Source organism: Psittacula echo (assembly GCF_963264785.1).
Source record: "Psittacula echo genome assembly, chromosome: 5".
Taxonomy (NCBI): Eukaryota; Metazoa; Chordata; class Aves; order Psittaciformes; family Psittacidae; genus Psittacula; species Psittacula echo.
This window is the reverse complement of record NC_137739.1, coordinates 43,949,619-43,970,928: the sequence shown is the minus strand read 5'-3', so window position 1 is coordinate 43,970,928 and position 21,310 is coordinate 43,949,619. Positions and strand designations below refer to the sequence as shown.

Sequence of the window (21,310 nt, the reverse complement as noted above, 5' to 3'; positions counted from 1 at the left end):
GCAGCGGCGGGCGCCGCGGGGAGGGCGGCGGCGCGGATGCGTCCGGCGCGGGCTCAGGGTCAAGGGGATTACTTTCTTCCCCTCGTTCTTCCCTCTTCTCCCGCCTCCCTTTTTCCCGTGGTTATTTTGGATCAAGCTGTGGCGGCGGAAGAAGCTTGAAGTCAACGCTTCCGCCCAGTTTTCCTGTGAGGAGGAGGCGGAGGCGGCTGCGAGGAGCCGAGACGGTAGCTAATGGAGTTGCTGCCGAGGAGGGAGCGCGGCCGCTGAACTTCCCCGCGGGCTTCCTCCCTCTCGTGCCCCTCGTCCTGCGGCCAGGGCTCCTCTGTGACCCTAGCAGCTTCTCTCTCCCAGGCTCCCCGCTCCGCTCTTCACACAAACAGCCGTGACGCATCCTCCCTCTCCTCCGTCCCCCCCCCGCTTCCCACCCCCGGGGTTGGTTTAAAACGTCTCCCTCCCCCCGTCACCAGCCTTCTCCGTGGGGTCGGTTCGTCCTCCCTCCGCAGTGCTCGGCGTCGCCTCGGAGGGGGTGGGAGAGCCTAGCCGAGCCGCTCGGCCCCCCTTCTCCCCCCCACTTTCCACGCCTGCCCCTGCCTGTGGCGGCTCCAGTGTCTGGAGGAATTTCTGCCGCCTCCTGCCCCGGCTGGGCGAGGGAGGCAGCTGAGCAGCAGCGGGAGGAGGAGGAGAGCAGCAGCAGCACTGAAGGCAGCTGCAACGGGAGATGAGCTGCAGCGGGAGGACGGTGCGGTGCATTTTTTTGCATCGCGGAGCCCTCCCTCGTCCCTGCCGCTCTGTCCCCCTTTAGCTGGAAGCAGCTCAAGAGCAGAAGATCCGTGGTTGTTGCTGCTGTTTCTACCACTGCCTTCACCACCATCATCATCGTCATCTCTAAAGACAAGGGAAATACGCTGCAGTGCCGGACAACAGGATTTCGTGTTTCCAGGATAAAGATCGTTCACCCCACCGTTTTCCCTCCTCCTCCCCCCCTTCTCGGCGCTGCCCGGGCCTGGCCGGGGGCGGCAGCCCGGGGGGTAACAATGGTGAAGTTTCTGGTGAGTTCTGGCTGCGCCCTGGCTGAGTCGGTGCTGCTCCGTCTCCCTGTCGGATCGCGGTGAGGAGAAAATGAGCGAAGAGACGGCGACTTCTAACAACGAGTAAGCGGCCGTTCCCCCTGTTCGCCGCAGCGGTGGCTCCCCCCGGGTTCGGGATCGGGATAGGGCCGAGGCTCGGCGCGTCCCGCGGCTCCATGCCCGCGGGGGCCTTTGCCTGCGCACGTACGTGTCCTGGCCTCCCCCTGCGCGTACTGCGCATTTCTGCTCGCGTCCATGGAAGCCCTGAAGCTCTGTCTTTGTGAAGGGGCTTGGTTTAGAAGGGCTGCGAGCGGGGGGTCAGAAAAGCGTGCTTTAGTTAAAGCCCGATAGAAAACGGTGCAGGTAACGACAGTGTCTTGGGGGAGGGGGAAGGGTTTCGAATGCCCAGGGAGGTATCGGCACGTACTACCTCTGATAATAATCCTATTACTTGTAGATATTTCACATGGAAACTAGTGTGTGGGAGCTTCATCCTGCAGGAAACTGCTCCTGAATTTTAATTGGATGAGTCAGTCAGTGTAAATACAGCTAAAACCTACCCTGGAGCATTTTTTTTTTCTCTGTTAATAAGCACTTGGGATCTTAATTCTTTATTTTTTTATTATTATTTTAGGAGGAAGGGGACAGTTCAAGGCTCTCAATATTTTTAATGTGACTGGTTTGGAGGAAATCCAGAGAGTATGTGTGTGTGTGCGGTTGTATCCCCCTGCATGTAGTCTGTCTTTTGAAATACATTTTGGGTCGGAGGAGATAAATGCTTGTAAGGAAACAAGCGAGTTCTTTATGGCGTTGAAGAACGAACATGAAGTATTTTGAAACTTTGGCTGCGATCGGGACGTTTAAGGTCGCTCGCTGCAGTCTCCGAGCCTTAGCGTTACGACTTGAGGTGCCGGCGTTGGCTCGGGCCGATTTTATGAATGATGCGGGTGGTGGCCGCGGCCATGGCGGAGAGAAGGCAGCCCCGCGCCCGTCGTTGGTGCGTCTGGGCGACAGCGGCCGCCGAGCGGCTCCGCGGCGGGAGCGCGGCGCTACCCGCTTCGCTGCCTTCCGCAGTAAAGCCTGCCTGGCTTCCTTGGCGCTCGCCGAAGCGTGGCGGCCCGGCCCCAGGGGAGCGGTGCGGGCAGGGGCAGTGGGCCTGGGGATCTCCGCGCTGCTGATCGCGGAGCAGGACGCGGGGCGGGCCGGGGAATCTGCTGCGGCGCCCGCGGGGCCGAGAGCGGGGAGCCAGGGCCGCCGCCATGTTTCCTTTTTTGTGAATCGCTCTCATTTGCATACCACAATCTCCATTCATAAAAAAAAAAAAAAAAAAAAAAAAAAACCACCAAAAACCAGGAAAAAAAAACCAACCAACCCTTGCCGTCATCGCGGCTGACCTGCGGTAGAACCTGCCCTGCAGAGTGCCCCGAGCTGCTGCTACGGTGCAGGGACCCTCCCGCATCCGGCAGAGGAAGGTCTCCAGGACCGGCTGTATTAATATGTGCTGCGCGCTGGTTGTTGACACAGTTATGTGGGAAATATCAGCTCGGGGAGGTGCTGGGAGCACGTGATCCGCTCCATTCATAAAATACCTGGCTGTCCATTCACAGTGCAGCACAGCCTCTGCATTCAGCAGCTCCGCGGATCAGACCTGCACGGGAAGGGAGAGGAGCCAGGCCGGCAGGCGCAGCGGAGAGGGCGGCAGAAAGAAGGCTCATGGCTGCGAGCAGGGGAGCTCGCACTAAAGATGGGGGGTGGGCATTTTCATAGCGTGTGTTTGTCGTTTTCTTGTAAAGGAGCATTAGTTCGGAAGCGCGTTGTCGCTGTGCCGTCCAACATTTAAGCAAGGAAGAGTTTTATTCATAAAACGCTGAAATATTTTCACCTCCAGACACTGACTCAAAACCAAAGTATTGAAGATTATAGTCATTATTGTGAACGTGTTTTCAAGACAGTATGTTAATACATTTTGGGCAATTTACATTTTATTGAACAATACCGTCTTGTATCTGCAAGATATCTGCATAGTGTAGGAAGGAAACCGGTCGTACCAAATGAGACATCTGAAAATACTGCCTGTTATAAAATGCAGGTAACAGTGAAGACAACTAAATTGATAGAAATCAGCAATGCAGTTGTGGTTTGGTTTGATTTTTTTTTTTTTTTTTCCCCTGTTTGCATTGAGGATTTTGCAGGAGATTAGTTATCGCCATTTCTCCTTAACCTATGCCGTGGCTGAAGAAACCTCTGAAATAACAGAGAAATGTTTTAATATGGCAGAAACTGTTTAGAGGTCAGTGCATTAACTTTGATTTTAAGTATTTTTAAAATTAAAAAAAAAAAAAAAAAAAACCAACAAAAACAAACCAGCAACAAATTGAATGAAACTTGGTGCTGAAGCATTCCTGAAGCAGACAGTGTAATTTTTTGATGCAGCTGTTTTGTGGTGCCAGTGTTAAAATGGTGATATTCACTGCTCATGAATACACTATTTCATTATCTTAACAAATTACACTAAACTGGTCTTTAATTATACATTTATGGAGTGGAGAAGTCTTTGTTGGTAGTGCAACCTAAGGGAATACCTGAAAGATTACTAATCTTTACTTAAAATGAGAAAGGAAAGCTCATGTACAGTATTTGGTTTGGGTTAACTCAGTGTTATAAAGCTGAATGTGTATAACCTTACAAAACACTATAAACAGTGCTTTTTCTGAAATAATAGATTCTTCTAACTTTGGTTATGAGAATATCAGAATAAAAATAAGAAAAATATCGCTTTTCTCTGTTTCAGTTGCCCTTTTTTTTTTTTTTTTTTTGACAGCATTTTTGGTGAGGCCAGAGTTGTCATTTCTCTTTGGTTGATTTTTGCACGTAGCACAAGTGTGTCACTTGAAATGACTGGGAAATATGCTTGAAACTCCAAACAACCATTTGTGAAAATAAGGCGGATCTACCAATTGAAAGTCATCATATATTAAAAGTTTATGGTGTTAATTTTATCAATATAATTGGCGACATCACTGGCCTTGAATTCATTAACAAATCTCTTGGCATATAAGGGTAAATATGGGTACTTTGCAATGCATTTTGTGTCATTGTGGCTTCTGGGAGTATTCTGGTAATTGAGCATTATTCTTTGTTTATAAAACTTCATGTTATGGAGTAAGATATAAATATTTGTGGCATCTAGAGTTTGACCTCAGTTAATAATGTTAGATTCTCACTGGTAGTGAAAAAGATCAATTAAAAAAGCTGCCTTAAGAACTACTAGGTTTCTTGTCAGCCGTGAACATCTGGAAGGCAGCCATATGAAAAATTATGATTGCCATGAATGAGTCCTCGTTGGTGATTTTCACACGGTTCTTAATATGTTTTTGTATTTGTCAGTTAGTTATTAGTTAAATGAGAGTATTTCTGTGCTTCCAGATAATTTTACCTCCCCCTTTTGCCTCCCCAGTGGTGTTTTGCAGTCACTGTGGTCAGCATGAACACAATGTAGTGTTCACAAATACTGTCAGTTTCTAAAGGAAGGAATTAGTGGGATTTATGGGTCAAATTGCTGTTTATGCAACTTAACATAATAATGTCAAAGCAGACAGGTCAGCAAGCACTCTACCAAAATTCCTGATTTGGTGGCAGGTTTTATTGCTGTCTATAAATGCTACTGAATTTCAGTGTTAGGTGAAACAGAATGATTGTTACCTTACGTAGTCCTCATTCAGCAGGGATGAATGATGACAGACTTAAGATGGAGTCTGAGTTGCTGCTATTGAAAAGTAGGCATGCTGCTTTATTGGCTTGTTTACTTTCCTCTGTATTGCAGGTGGCCTCTTTCTTTTTCAGGGAATGCTTATGATTTTGAATTATATTCAGAGTTGGTTTTATGTACTTTACTTTTACAAACTCAGACTATCATGTGCTAATTATTTTGCTACATAAATATAGGTAATCTTATACTCATTTTCCTAGATAGTTAAAGAGATTATAAATTAAAGAAACACAGATATATACTAATGCTATTTGTTTAACAGCTTCTAGATTATGATGTTATAAATATCCTCAGTGTTGATTTCAAAAGTAAAGCTGAACTAAATTTTTAAAATATTTGGTATCTTCACGTCTTTCTTCAGTATTTATGAAAATGCTGTTTATGCTTCATTTGTGCTTCAGAACTTCCTGTATTACATGCCTAAATACTGAAAGATGAACATGAAATCATATGGCAGAAAGTAAAGCCAGCTAGTTTGGTTTTATTAGCTCTGGGAGGGTTTTAACACTTTTCAGCAGGCTAATTTTCTTTCTGCTATTTAGGACATATCTATAAGCTTTGGAATTCTTCATCCCTTAATGTAATTTGTAAAAAGAGGCAAAATTTTATTTTTGTTAAGGAAAGCATCTTCTAAACCAAGTGATTATATGAAATCATTGCAACCATGATATATTTTCTTTTGGGGGAATGGCTCCTCTAGAGTCCTGGGGAGACTTTTCCAGTCTTATGAACTGCTTCTTGCTGTCTCTTTGGCTTTATGTTACATGACACAATTTTGAAGGTGAAACTATATTTGCATGTTATATAATCTTTGAGTCAGGGGGGTTGTTTTGTTCTGGGTTTTTTGTTTGTTGGTTTTTGTTGATTGGGAGGGGGGTTGGGTGGTTTTTTTGTTGGGTTTTTTTTTTTTTTTTTTTTGGTTTTTTTGTTTGTTTGTTTGTTTGTTTGTTTTTTAGCAAAAAAAGGGCTCACCTTAGCAGCATTTCTTGATTACTGTGGTATTGCAGAAAAATATTTTCTGGATATTTTAGCATAACTGGAGCCAGCGATAATACTTGAATTAAAAAAATGCTGAGTGTTTCCCTTGTTTATTCAATTAAAATTTAATGTTCTTGAAGTGTTAAGTGACAGTGAAGACACCAGCCTGTGTTTCAAAAGTAGAGGTGTTTCTTGAAAGAAATACATCTTGATAGGATAAGAAGTCATGGGATTAAAGCAGAGGGCATTCCTAGTGGGTTTTAGTCCTAACACTGGCATTTTTGCATTTTACCCAGTCTTGTGTATGTCTGGAAAAGTCGTATGCATTGATGATGACTTGATGGGATATGAGAAACATCAGAAACAAAAAATACTTTTTAGGATATTGACACAAATTTAAAGAGGAGACAAAGGAAATATTCTTGTCTTTTTTGGTTGTTACTCCCTGATTAAAAAAATGTAACTGTGATATGGCATGCAATGTATTTTGGCTTAAATGGTGGTGTTCTAGTGTTTAAATGTCTGCTTTCTCCCTGTTACTCTTCTTTCTCAATTGAAATGTGTTGCAGCTTCCTTAAAGGAATTTGGAAGATGGCTGGGAGTTGACATGTTTTTGAGGATCCCAGTTTCTTTAGCGTTATATTGAAAAGGAGCTATCTGTGTCTTTTCCCTCTTTGTTCTAATGTGCAACAATATTTAAGCAAGCAAATTTTAACTAGCACAGTTTGCACAGTCACTGAATGGCTGGAATTGGTTGTAAACAAAAAAAAATGGTCCCTGAAAATACAAAATCTGTTCCTCCTTTCTCTCCCTTGAAAATATGCATTCCTCTTTCTGAAAGCACTTCTAGTCGTGAAGTATTTATTTAGTTATTGGTGACTAATGTGGCACAAATATTACAATTAAAATTCAGTAAGATGTAAACATATTTGCAACATTTTTTTTATACTTTCTAATACTTTTTTAGGTGTATCTTCTAACCAGTCTTGATACTCAGCAGAAATAATCTTCAGCAGTGTTTGGTTTTGAGGGAAGGAAGGGGACTGGCTGCTCTCTCGGTATGCCATGTTAACATATATTTCTAGACTTTAGACAATGGCAGTACGTGTATTTGTTGTGTTCGCTTTTCCTGTACTCCCTAAGAGAAGATTTTTTCGTTGTTTTTTTTGCTAGTGCTTAGACTCTGATCTAGTAAAATCTGTTGGCTGGCATTACTCCCTGTGTGTTTTCTCATATGTGAGGTAGTATTATGTTGTATGTGGTAACATATTTTATAGTCTATGGTAAACATGGTATCTCTCATACTTGACAAATATGTGTCATGAGAATCGGTCTGTAAGACAATGATGGCATTGAGAAGCACTTCCTTGTAGGAAATAAGCAGACATTTTAAGTGCATGTGTTTTCACATCTTTTCAAGCTTATCACTTACGCAATGGTCATGCTGCTATCTGTGATACCAGTGTGTTAAAATAATGTATATTCATTTATTTATATTCACTGTTTTCTTTGTACCTATAACAAGAAAAGAATTTAAAAAAATCTCAACTAGCCAATAAATCTTTAGATATGCTAGGGGACAAAAGATGTGCATTTGAGTGCTGTAAGTACTAAAATTATTTATGAATGTGTTCTTATTAAATAATAACTGACTTGCTACACACAGTTGCAGGCCCAAATTCCCAAATAAGATGGGGAAAATAAGAAAAATGTCCCAATATAATGACGATAAATGCATTATATATGCAAGAAGATCACAAGCATTTTTTTTCTCTAATAACTTGCTGTCGTATGACGGTAAATACTTCAATACAAACAGGGAAAATAGGCCATAGAAACTTCAGCAGTTACTGTGCTCCATGCTGCATTGTTGCCTGATACCAAACTTCCATTCAGAAGAAAATATTCTTCCTGCGTGAGGTACACAATTCTCCAAATGTGTGCTGTAGAAACATCTAAACTGACTGAAAAATGAAGTAGTAATTTTTTTTTTCCTCCTTCACGAATGAATACACCTCCCCAGATGTATTCATTCTTGTGTTTGAAATTTTTGACTACTGCTATTTGTGATAAAGACCAATAAAATATTTGTGATAAAAACCAATGTCTGGCTTGAACGGTTTGTGAAAGCAAGTGTCAGGTCTGTGGAAGAGTTGTCCTTTTTCCTTTTCTCTCTTTTCTTTTTCTTTTTTTCTTTAAGAAACTAGAAAAATGGTACCAAATATATGTTTAATAAGTTTTTCTCGAAGATGATCTGACAAGGGTTGACAGTTACCCTTTTTCTTTGACTTGTACTGACGAGTTGCTACACTAACTGAAGTTTGTCAAGGCAAAAGATTAAACTGATTTATTTCAGTTTTAGTAAAGTTTTGATAAAGTCAGGTGCTGTGAATAAACAAGTGTAGCAACAAGAAGCATTGAGAATTTCACTAATAAAGCAAGTAATTACTGAAAACTGGGGTACGGGTTAGTAAAAATTGTTACTGAGACTGCCTGCCTTTCCTAAATAAACCCAAAACTGGTGAAATATAATTCTCAATGAGGATTCCTGCCTGGGTTTTTTTCTCTTTCAGAAATTGTGCAGAACTGTTTTGGTGAAGTGGTATAAACCTTGAGGGCAGAAGGGATTTCTCTCTTTAACTTTTTCAAAGGATTTAAGTAAGGGTAGGGAAAGGTGGGAGTAGAGAGTCTGCTCTGATTTAGGAATATTCATGTAGCTTCCTAGAAACTTTTCACTCCTTCAGATGTGATAAAGTACTCTGTGCCTTAGGTATATCTTTCTGTGAGCGGCAAGCTCACTCTGGATCCCAGTGTAGCATGTTGTAATATGAAGCCTGTGATAGCAGCTTGAGCCTGTTGCGTGTTGCAGCTTGGGCAGGAATGCATTTCTGAAGGGTGTAAAGGAGGTAATTCAGGATCTAGAGGTGAGGTTTATTACACTTTTAAAATGGGTAGTTGTGGTTTGTTTTGGGTTTTTTAATCTATGTAAGTGGCTGACCTTATGTACCAAACCTATGTGTTTTTAAGCACTAATTACTGTTGCTAATCACTGGTCTTTGCTCCCTTTAGGACCAGGAATAGATAGATTGGACGTTTCCTAGTAGGGTAGAACTGAAATAGGTACATTTGTGCCTTCTTCAGGGAGCAGTTCATAGAATCATAGAACAGTTTGGTTTGGAAGAGACCTTCAAAGGTCATCTACTCCAACCACCCTGCAATGAGCAGGGACATCTTCAACTACATCAGGTTGCCCAGAACCACATTCAGCCTGGCTTTGAATGTCTCCATGGATGGTGCATCCACCACCACTCTGAGCAGTCTGTGCCAGTATTTTGCTACCCTCATTGTAATGAATTTTTTACTCATGTCCAGCGTGAGTCTCCCCTCTTTTAGTTATCTATGTTATTACAAGTTCCACTTGTAGTTCAGATGTTACTGATCTGTGCTACTGATGTTGTTTAGAAAAAGCACTGGGGTTGCTGTCTTTTACTTTAATTTTGTAGAATTTTTTTTTAAAACGTAGAATTTTTTTTTTTTTAGGAAAGAAGAAAAATGAACCCAAAAAAATCCCAAACAATTGTAGAAGAAACTATGATATATGATGGCTGGTACCAGTGTGCACATGATGAGAGTGCTAAGGGAATGTAAAGTTGTAAAATTAAATGCTTGAGAATTGTCAGGCCTGAAAACTGAGATTGTTTGTGCAGATATAATCCATGTGGCCAGGGGGCATGAATTTTGATGATTTTGATAATGAGACAGAGCCAGGAGTATGATCAGATTGCCTGCACTCCGCTCACAAACCTTCAATGCTAGGAAACACACATTTCCTTTTTTTCAGCCCCTTGCTTCGTTTGCTGCTCATCCTGTGCCAGAGAGGACTGTACTTTCTGATCACACACAGGTGGTGCTGCGAAATTGAAGACTGCGTCTTAATAAGTGCTAAAATTCTATAACTACTAATACTGAAAAGTAAGGCAATGTTCTAAGTTAGTTAGGGGTTGTTAGGGGTTGAGGTTTTTTATTGTTTGTTTGCTTCTGCAGTTTAGTCTGGTTTTAGTCTTTAATCCTCCCATTTCAACTGTGGGAGTATTTCAGTTGGTAATACTGCTGTTACTCTAACCGGACTCGTAGTATATTTCTTGCATGCTTTTGCTGGCATGATTTTCTTATTTCTTCCTATTTGAAAGTTGGGTTTTGGTGGTGTTTTCTGTTTGGTTTGGTTTTGTTGTTTTTCTCCCAGTTTGGAAGCTCTTTCTAGTGTAGTATGAGAAATTGTTTTAGTAATGTTGGACTTTTGGTTTGGTTCTTTTAAGGCAATAATGACATCTGTTATGAGCAAGTCATGCCACCGTGGGATGTCAGTCGCACAGAGCTGGTTAGGCTGTTGACATGTATGACCATAATTGCCATGGAGGCACCTTACATACAGGTTTCCATTAAGACTGGATTTCTGTGGTGTCCTTGTGTGTCCTACAGGAATAGCGTCATACTTCAGGCATGTAAGTGCAAAGTACTTGCAGCTGTCATTGAAACTAAAATGCCAGTTGCTTGTGATTTCTTAATCAGTAAATGTGTTTTCCTAATTAGATTTTTTTTAATGGAAATTGATATGTAAACCATATTGTTCTTAAAAATGTTTACTATGTTCTGCTCTGTGGTTCCTGAAGATGTTGAGGAGTCTAAAATCAGGCTGTTATTGCACAGCTGTTCGTATGCATTAAGGCCCATAAATGTCCTGACTAAATCTTGCTTCATCTTCTACTTCTTTCAGCCTCCAGAAAACTTTTTAATGGATGTGTAACCATTGCTTAAACAATCCTGTGATAATCTCTATCACAGTACGTTCATGCTTTCTGTATTTGTACTGAACGGGTCTAGCTTAAAGTATCTTATATTGTCTTAGCTGTATTCAACTTGACACATCCTCTAGAAGAGCCCCCATATGCACCTTAAAATGTACCTGCTTTGTTACTATGGTGATGGAAAAGAATCGTGCATGTTAATGACCCCGAGTTAGGTAATGGAGGATTTGTAGAAATCAGTTAAGCGTTTGCCTGGGGTGCTGAAAATTGAGTCCGTGACCATACCTCCACCCCAGCCTCTTGGCTACAGGCAGGCTGAGGGAATCTTGTGTTACGCGATTAGATGCTTCTCTGTTTTTTCAGATTGTTTGGAGGTGAAGAGGACTTTTTGGAGGTGGTTTCAGAAGTTGCAGTAATGTTGCCTTATCATGTGCTTTTAAGTGCCTTATATGATACACTTCAGGTGCTGTGCACAGCATAAAGGTGATGCTTGTGCAAGCGCGTTGAATGTTTGTCCCTGATACAAAACCAGGTTTGTTTTTCTTTGAAGTTCCTAGATTCACAGTGCAGGATATCACTACCTTTTATTTCTCTGTTATGGCTGCCTGCAAATCTTGCAAAGGGAGAATATGTCCACAGTCCTTCCCCTGAAGCAAAGTAGAAAACATGAGCTCTTCTTCAGCTGTTAGTTGAATTCTGGATGAAGAACAAGTCTATTCAGGGAAGCTGTTCCAGAACAAGACAGGAATTTGGAGTGCTATAGTTTAGTAAAGGGTAGTTTCCTATGGGGGCCTTTATTCTCCTTCTGGAGTAAGTTGTTAACTAGGGGAAAACCAGTAAGCTTAGTTTTCTAATTAGAGTTCTCCCTCTCTTGCCTGCTGTACCTTTTTAAAACTATAGTTTTCCTAAATTAGTTATTTTGTTATTAACTATTTTGGGGCTTTTGTGTTTGGTTTTTTTGTTGTTTGTTTGGATTGGGGGGGGAGAGAAGTTTGGTTTTGTTATGTTTTATTGTTTGTTTTTTATAGTTATTTGGGTTCGTTTGGGTTGTTTTTTACTGCTGAAAGTAGTGTATCTTTCTGTGTTTTGAAGTGTGTTGCCTGTTAGAGAGAGCTATCCTTGTTAGTTTTGGTTTTAGCATTTTAGGAAGCATTTTTCTGAGCATTTCTCTGAATCAGTGTTCTCATATAGCTTATCCTGAAAGGCTTCTCTGGAAAATAAGACACTGGTTATTGTCTCTTCAAGATATTTTGACCGGCCCACTGAGCACCCTCATAGGTCTTAATACCAGGGTTTTACCCTTCAGCAGTGCTAGCAAGAAGCTTGGGTTTTGCCACTCTGGAACATAAAAAACATAACCTAAATAAAAAGATGTGTTTCCTTTGCTGAAGAAAGACAGAATGCTTCCCACGGCCTGCAAGTTCATCCTTCTTTCAGCGTTGAAAGGAGAAGTTGCAGTATTGTTGAAAATCAATGCTGAGAGACTTCTCTACTGCAGAAAATTCAACTTTTTATGACTGTGATCAAATCTTCCTGAAGTAGAACTACAGCTATGTGTGTAGCTTTTCAAAACAAAAGCAAAATGTATGGATTAGACTTATGGAATGATTGGAAATAAGTTTACTATATCTGTTACTTCAGCTGGTTTTTTAGACCTGAGCAGCTACTGGAAGGTACAGGATTGGCTTTCAGCAAGTCTGTGCTGCATGAGCTTGATCCCACAACTGAAGCTCAGTGAATGAAATAAAACCTTTTAAGTAAGCTTTAAGGCCCTCACGCTCCTTCCAACTGAAGGGTGCAAACAATGAGCTTTGATCAATGTATCATCCCAAATAAGGCATGGTGATCCAAATCTCTCCATGTGCTTCAGGAAAAGATCATTTCAGTAGAGAAGTTTCAAGAGGTATCCTAACTAACTTTCTGATGCCAAAAGAAGGAACAAGTGTAACTTCTTAAGGGCAGGAGTAATTTTGGCCAGCTTATCAGAGCTTGCTTCACAGTTTCTTTCCAAGGCAATTACAACCAGATAGTGCAGAAATAGTTGCATCCTGTGTAGAAAGTATCTGCTTTTTACATTTTGTTTCTTGTCCAACTTACAGTTTAGATATTTTACAGTGGAGAGAGTATAACTGTCATTTCCCTATTGCAGCATTCATATCTGTGATCTAGGGTGTATTTGGTGAGAAAGAAATTTTTTTTTTTTTTTTTTTCTGTCCAGTTTTGGTATTCCTTGTCTGAGACAGATATTCTTTTATTTTGTCTATATAATAAAATGATATATTTGATTCCTGAGAAATACAGTTTTAACACTCTAAACTGAAGGATGCTATTCAAGCTTTTATCATTAACCAAGAAATTCAATTTAGTTGTATTGTGTCTTCAGTAGGATGCAACTTTTGTTGTCTTTATTTACCTTGGAAAATGGTGTTCTCCAGCAGACTATTTTTCCTTTCCTCTGCAAGGTGTTATTATAGCTCAGCAAATAATTTTGTCAGGAATTGCTTCTGTTTGACTTTGTCAATAACAAGGTTGGTCAAAAAGCAGGAAGTTCTCTTTGTGCATTATTCCAGTAGAGTCACAAGAAGCTCAGATATATCTGAAGTTTTAAATAATCAGGTAGTATTTGTATGCCTTCACTATTGGAAATTACTGTAATATCTGACAGAAGTTGGGAGGATTATGCATTACTTCTGTAGGTTTTTGGGGGGGTTTTTTTGTGGCTTGGGATTTTTTCCTAGTGATAAAACTTCCGTTTGTTGATCTTCAGTCTTGTGAGTTCCATTACATACAATTCCCTTCAGAATAGAAAATGCTTTGTGTGTGGCTTATTCACTTCAATATGTAGCCTTGCAGCAGCAGTTGTTGAATCTGGTGGTTGAGGCTGCTACAAGTGAGGTTCAAAGATCCACAGGAATCGAGTTGAATTCAGTATTAATGATACTATTTGGGATTGAATTAAATTATCTGTCTGTAACTTTGAAGATCTAGAAGTTGATGTTCCTTTGTAAAACTGTTGAGAAAAGGGTACTCACAAGCAAATCTTTGTAATTCTGTGGGGTTTTTTGAGATATAAGTCTGAACTACTTTATAAATGCACCCTCCCCAAACCATATGAACTTCTGTAGTGGTGTATCTGATACCTGCTATGGGTGCATTTACAATAATATTTTTTTATAGACTGTTTACATAATCTGACTCTTCAGAATGGGTTTAGGATTTTTTTTTTTTTTTTTTTTTTTGAGGGAGGTGTGTTCAGATTCTTTCTTGTCAACTTGTAAAGTATTTCAGAGTAAGCAAAAGTTGTATAAGTACACAAGCCATTTAAGATAGAAATACAAAGGATTCCATTAATGCCTTGTGATTTACTAACACTGACAAGTCCAGTTCCACTAAATAAATAGTACCGTGCTGTCGTTTTGACACACAAAGTAACTTTGTCTCTATACAGTTAACCATCTAAAGCATCTAAAGCAAATTTACAGTAGAGATCAGTTAATGAGGGAGAGTGGGAGTAGATTTATTTAAAATCCACTGAACTTAACTGCTCACTTGTTGCTTTTTAAAGCAGATCTGTGGTTTGAAATGGTTTGGGGAAGTTTTTGTGACAAGGCAGATCATGGTTCAGAACTACTTGATAAAACTACAAAGGGGTCAGCTATGGTTTCTCCTTTCTGGGAGGTTAGAAATCTCTGTTTAAGAATGTTGAAGAAATTTGATAACTGAGATCCTAAAGATCTTCAGAGATGCAATTAATATCTGCACAAAGTGTTCCGAGGACATCAGAAATTAATAGCAATTTAGTACTATAATTTATTAAGGTGTTAATGCTGATATTACCTTAATATTAATGCGTGTTAATGCTTTATATAAAACAGTAAGAATTGCCTTAAAGGATCTGGCAATCCTTTGTCTGACTTTTCTGCTTGCTATACTTGGTTAGATTCCACATGCATCTGTTTCCTCATCAAGAAGTTTAAGCTGAAATACATTATTTGTTTCTTGATTATTTAGTGGAAAACTTAGACATTTGTTTGTTTGGTAGGACCTCATTTTACTTTAGCAGCAATTTAGTTTTGGATGGCTTATCTGTTCTTAGTACAAGTGTGTTTTCAGGCATTGAGAAGTTGAAGTGAACTGAAATTGCTATGCCAGATTGTTCAGTTTTAATCTTTTGGTATAGTGTGCTGTTCATCTTTGAATGTTAGAACTTGAAAGTAGTCCTAGCATCTAAACAGTATTTCAGAACATTATGTACTGCATAGGTATTTCTTTTCTTGAAACAGTGTGTCTCACAAGAATCTCGTGAATAAGGTGATGAGATAAAATGGTAAGCATGATATTCTAGGGAAAAAAATTAAGTAATTCAGCTTTGTTAGGAAATGCATTGAATTTATGGTCATGTCAGTGTCATCTGCTTGCTTTCTGATGCTAAAGTAGTGTGTTAGCAGGAGAAGGGAGATGGGGAGGTTTTGGTGCTCTTGGGCTTTGCCTTAAACAAGGACATTCAGGGCTGGCCCATTAATACTTGGGTTTTTGTGAGGTTTTGTTTGTTTGTTTGTTTGATTTTTGTGAGATGCTACTTTACACTAGATACATCTGAGATGCAAACAAAGGATTTCTTGATAAAGAGTTAGGTCAGTACTTTAAAATCTGTCTATCCAATTTACCTGTGGATCTGTGTCATTTTTATGCACAAAATAAAATGTGCTTAATAGAAACCGATTGATGCAAGGAATTTCTAACTGATTATTTGGGCCAGTTACAAGCTGTAAATGTGAAATCACAGATTTGAGAGAGCTGCTGAGTATTTTAATTAACTTTTTTCCCCCTCATTGCTGTTAGCATTGTTGGACTGCTGTTGCATGCAGCACTTTCTCAGCTGTAAAATCTTTATGGTATATCATCAGTGAAACTCCTGGTTTTTGTTTGGTGGGTCTTTGCTTGTTTTTTGGGTTTTTTTGGGGTTGTTGGTTTTGGGTTGGTTTTGTTTGTTTGTTTGTTAGGTTGGTTGGGGTTTTTTTTTTGTTTTTTGTGGTGGGATTAGAGAGATTAAGGTATTGAATAACAAGGGGGGATGGAATGGAAGGACAAAAGTAAACCTTGCTGTAAGAGCTACCAATGTCTAGAAAATATATTCATTCCTTTCCCCTTATTAGAGCTGGGCCTTCTGCCAAGACAGATCTTCTGTTCCAGCTGGGCTTGCAGAAGCAGTAGTGACTGCAAGAGGTGATATATACCATTCTTTTAATTCTCAATGTCATTGACAGTTACCAAAGTTCCTATTCTTTGCTCAAGTTTATTCTTGCTAGGAGTTAAAATGAAAGGCAGTAGAGACAGTAAGACAATGCTGAAAAGATAAAGAAGACTGACAAGGAGAGAAATCTAAGGCCTAGTTTTAGATATGCATTTTAAAGTCAATTAGGCAAACTACTGGCATTAAGTTTCTAAAATTATTTCAAATGCCTGTCTTGCTATCTGAAAGCTCTTCTTGTAGCGTCTTTTAAGCTTTTTCATTGAGTTATAGTACAGTGAACATTAGAATCCCTTATTAAGACTTCTTCTCATATTGAGTTATTTCACTGTCACCCAGTGCTCTGGGTTGTGGAAAAATACCTAGTAAACTCCACAGCCTATATTGGTGTACTGTTTGGAAGTGTTGGAAGCTATAGATAGTTTGTCTAAGAATTGCCTCCGGTCCCACCAGTGGTATGCATGGCACTAGTAAGAAAGCATTTCTAGGCAATTTGTATCAGCTTCATTTGTTAGCTTTCTTGCTACTTTTAAATAATGCCCAAACACTATTCTGAAACTTTGAAGAAAATGCAAAGGGAAGTTTAAATGTCTCTGTGGGCTATGCATCTGCCACTCTTTATATGAAGAATGACAGGCTTCACCAGAACACCTGGTTCTTAATGCAGGAGACCATGATGCTGAAACACATTAGAGCAATGTTATTTATATTCTGCCAAAAGCAATTATCCTTCAAGACTTACAAATATGTGTTAGCTTTTATGTGTGTGATAAACTCTACAGACTTCCACAGAGATCTGTAGGTCTACTCAGAGTGATATATTTAAATTTTTGCAGGACTGAAGCCCAAGTGATTGCATAAAAAGATGGTTCTAGTTGCAGGCATATGCTGATTATTCAGTAGTGTGGCGGAAGTGTTTCTTTGGGACTGGTCTGGTATGATTAGCATTGTTATTATGCCAAGGTAAAGAGTTTTAATGTTTAATAGTATTTGATAAGAGTTGTTTTGAGAAACCTGTTTTGATTCATCAGTTTTTCTTTCCAACAACAACTAAGCTCCTCAGGGCTCTTATCTGTCCAAGAACCTTAATTTTAGTTATTGCAAATCCTTTACTTTTACTCCCTGTGAAGATTTGTTACTCTTTAGCAGTATCTTCAGCTAGCTACTTTAAGCCCTAAAAGTGGCCTTGTTCTGTGCTATGTCTTTTCATCACCCTGTGACAGAAAATGAGCTTCACTGTTTGAGGGGAAAGGCCTGTGCTTTGAATCTTGGCTACCAAATAGAGCAGCTTTTCTGTTCACCCCACAGCTGCTGTTAACATTTCATTCTGCAATTGCTAGAGGATGGGCAAGTAACAATCCTCATATGAGACAAAAATATAACTCCATTAGTCAGCTGGTGTGGGTTGTTGAAGCAGAAATGCAGGCAATATTTTCTCCTGGTGGAGAAAAATCCATCACATCCTATTAATGTTGCCATTAGCTGACTATGGGGGAATGTACATTTCCTGAATCCAGGATTGCCTGTTCTCCTTACTTTGATGGCTGTCTACTTTAAAACTTGTAATTTAGTCATAACTATTGTAAGATCATGTTACATCTCTGGGGTTAAATCTATTTGACACATAATCTATCTGAGAAAAGCCCTTAAGAAATAATGGTGCTTGACACTAACTGAACCTTAAATTATTGTGGCGTGAATTAGAGAACCTTGTTCCTAAAGAAGTTCTGTGAGCTTTCTGAAATCTGTAGGACTTCTAAGGTTTAGTATTTTAACTTTTAGACTATATAGTATTTTAGGTCATTGCTGTTAAGCATGGATTTTGAATCTTCTTTAAAAAGGTAGATTTGTTTGGGATTTTGTTCTGGTTTTTAATTTGGCTTTTTTGGTTGGTTGGTTGGTTGGCTTTTTACAGCTGTCTTCTGAATGTTGCAAATGTGATAGGCCAGTGACATCTTTGACATCCTCTTGCTAGTATTTATTCTAAGGTTTAAAGTGAGGGAAAGTTACAGCTCTTCAGCTTCTTGACACTAACGTTTGAACCTTTAAGGTTTTGGGATGTTTAATCTTCTTAACATGCAACTATGACAGAAAGCAGAACTAAGGAAATACAATGGTGCCTTCTTATAGCTGCTTATCAATGAAAATTGTTTTTCTTCGTTATTCTGGAAGTGACTATTTTGTCATGTCTAGGGCAGTGTTTCCAAAAAGGATGGCTTTTTCTAAGGCAAACAAGGATGTGGTCATGCTTCTTAGTTTAGTGCTTAGAGATTTTTGTCAAAATCTCTTGTCCACTTTATTCCTTATTTCTTTAATTGCTTACGGATTTTTGTTTACTTTTTTTTTTTTTTTTTTTTTTAATGACATGCGAACAGAGAGAAGTGTTCAGTTCTCTTAAATTGCGAAGGATGAATATTTAACCTCAACATCAGGAGTGAATTGTTCTTTACACTAACACTTCTGGTATTATTATATCAAATGTCATGGCTCTATGATTACAGATTACAGGTACATTAACACCTATAAATTAAAGGCAGAATATTACTCAGTCTTATCCTGTATGGCCCACGTCTTTCTTCACACTGTGTACAATATTAAAATTGAAGAAGAGATGATGCAACAGCAAACCGTGGTCAAGTTTTTATTTTTCTTGTAGTTATGCTCTAATAGAGGCAGATCCTGGATATATCTCCAGCTGGTTGGCAGATGTCTGTCTTGGTGTTTTTCATTTTTCTTTAAGGCAGGTAATGGGCATCACCTTATACTGCTTTCAGTTTGCTCCCTTCTCCCTCTGATGCAGATGCTTCTTATTCTCATTAAGCTAGCTATGTCGTAGTAAAGAACTTCAGAACATGGTAGTGAACAGTAAAATGAAGAAAATTAGTGTCTTGTTATACACATATAATATAGTTATATACATAATGACCCTACTAGTTGAATTAAATTAAAAAGTAAAAATTATACAGCTCCAGCTGAGGGAGCTATTTTCTGTCATGTTGGTTCCTTGTCTGTTTATGAAAGTTCTGTGCCCTAAAACTTAGTGTGGAAATGTAGACAAAATTTTGTGCTGCTTTATACAAGAACTTGCTTGCTGGCCTAAAAGCTGTCATAAAATGAAATCATTATTTTGTAAGATTAAAAATAAGCTATCTTTAAAAATCTATTTTAATTTCTAGAAAAGGAGATGAGCAAGATCCTATTCAATGTACTTGATCAGACGGTCCTAGTTTAACGAAAGAGCTAAACGCAACTTCACGTATCCAGAGTTTGGGCCCTTTTGAGAAGTTACCCCCTTTTCATTGAGAGTGAGTAGTGGAATTTCTCCTGAGGTGGTGGGTTTGGGGGTTGTTTTCTAATTGGATTTTTGCACTTTGGTGTTCAATAAAGTTTTAATGTTTTCCCCTCATGAAAGGAAAATCCATCTCCACTGCGTTTCTGGTTGGCCTGTCTCTGTCTGGCAGCTTCCAGGCAGCTCCAGCGGTTTCTTTTCAGCTTTCAACCTTTCTCTTCTTCAGTTTCACTCTCCTGTGAGTAGGCTTATCCTCTGCGTGTGTTGCTCATTAAACAGGCACTGTGTTTCCTTCAGTACAGTAATTTTCTTTATGTCAAAGCCTTCCTGCGTACTGAATAGTGCATCTGAGTCTTTGTTTTTTGTCTCTGGACTACTTGAAGTTGCATATAGGCAGGTGGCTACTACTTTTGTGTGTGGTGGAGAGAGAAGCTGGAGCACACTGTAAATGCTTGTGTGAGTATGGGCATGGCTACTCTTATCCCTGAAGCAACATTTCTGTAGTTCCTTCTTGTTACTTTAATGTATTGGCAGCATTTAGTAACTGAGTGGAGCATCTCCCTTATGAGGAAAGGCTGAGGGAGCTGGGTCTCTATAGTTTGAAGGAGACTGAGGGGTGACCTTATTAGTGTATATAAATATATAAAGGAGGAGTGTCATGAGGATGGAGCCAGGCTCTTCTCAGTGGCAAACAATGATAGGACAAGGGGTAATGGGTACAAACTGGAACACAAGAGGTTCCACTTAAACTTGAGAAGAAACTTCTTCTCAGTGAGGGTGACGGAACACTGGAACAGGCTGCCCAGGGAGGTTGTGGAGTCTCCTTCTCTGAAGACATTCAAAACCCGCCTGGACACATTCCTGTGTGACCTTATCTAGGTGTTCCTGCTCTGGCAAGGGGATTGGACTAGATGATCTTTTGAGGTCCCTTCCAATCTCTAACATACTGTGATACTGTGATCTCTGTGAACACGGAGCTGTGAACACTGGTATCTCTTACCTGGATCTCTTTGTATTGGGTTATTAGGAAGCTTGTTTTGTCTCTTATGAATTGAAAGAGATTGCCATATGGTCTGATATAGTTCATGTACACAACTGTGATCCAGTAGAGGAAAGGCAAACTCCCAACCCCCCTACTGCTGTTTCAGAAAGGAACAGACAGGAGGAAGTAGGAGTGAGAACAGATTTCTGGATGGTTTGGTAGGCAGCGGGATGAGTTCTTAGCACTTCCCACCAGAAGTTTATTCTAATAGGCGTCTGGTTTTAACCGTGTAACTGCTGCTGGAAGTTGTAACATGAGGATCAAGAGTAAATGCATAAATAGACTCAGAGGGCTAATTTCAAATTATAATGATAAAAGTAGTTGATATCTGAAAGAAGTCTGTGATGCTCTCAGCCTCTAGTTATTGTGAAGTTAGTAATGATTTTCTTTTTTTTTTTTTTCTTCAAACTTTATGTACAACTGAATGTAAGCACTGCTGGCTGTATCTGGAAAACACTACTGTAGCAGTAACCTGACTGAATGAGACATGAGACTTTCCTAGGGTTCACATCTGGTGATGGAAGTATGTATAGTGTATCTGCAGTGATTGAAATATGTCAAATGCAGCAGAACGTTTTTCTTGGTTTCTAGGGATCTTAAAGCAAAGGGGTAATTCTGTGTATTTGTTCCCATGCAGTACAGGAAGAGCAAACAGATTTTTATGTTGCACAAGTGGCTATGTTATTGGTCATCAATTTGACTGATTTAAACCAGAGTTAAAGCAGTAAACAAAAATTAAAAAAAGAAAAACCCAAAGAAGTCTATTTAGAATTAAAATTTGTGTATGGGCCAGAGGACAACTTCTATGGTTTTCCTCTGAATGAAATAATAATTTATATATAAATCCCCCACCCCCTCTCCAAATGAATAATTTATATAAGTCTTTAAATAGTTGTGTGGATCTGCATTTCTAATGATGAAGTATAGCTTTGGGATGCCGCTGATAGTTTGTATTCACCTATGCAGCCTTGACCTTACATCTAAAGGGCACATGACTGCAGGTGATTTGGGGCATTGATCTGTCAGAACAATCTTTCTGGCATGACGGATTTTCTGTTTTGGTTGCACAACCAGCTTGCTTTACAGTTGTGTGCTGATTTGAGTTAACG

At 39.6% G+C, this 21,310-nt stretch overlaps 1 protein-coding gene across 1 annotated transcript in view; it reads left to right on the top strand.

Annotated features, from left to right (window-relative positions):
• Positions 1–1,021: 1,021 nt before the first annotated feature.
• SPRED1 (sprouty related EVH1 domain containing 1) overlaps positions 1,022–21,310 on the top strand; it is a gene marked incomplete at its 3' end in the record, with an annotated part of 60,302 nt that continues 40,013 nt past the window's right edge. Inside the window, exon 1 of the mRNA XM_080618479.1 lies at positions 1,022–1,151. Coding sequence (XP_080474605.1) covers positions 1,120–1,151 — 32 coding nt within the window. The 5' untranslated portion in view covers positions 1,022–1,119. The remainder of the gene's footprint in view (positions 1,152–21,310) is intronic.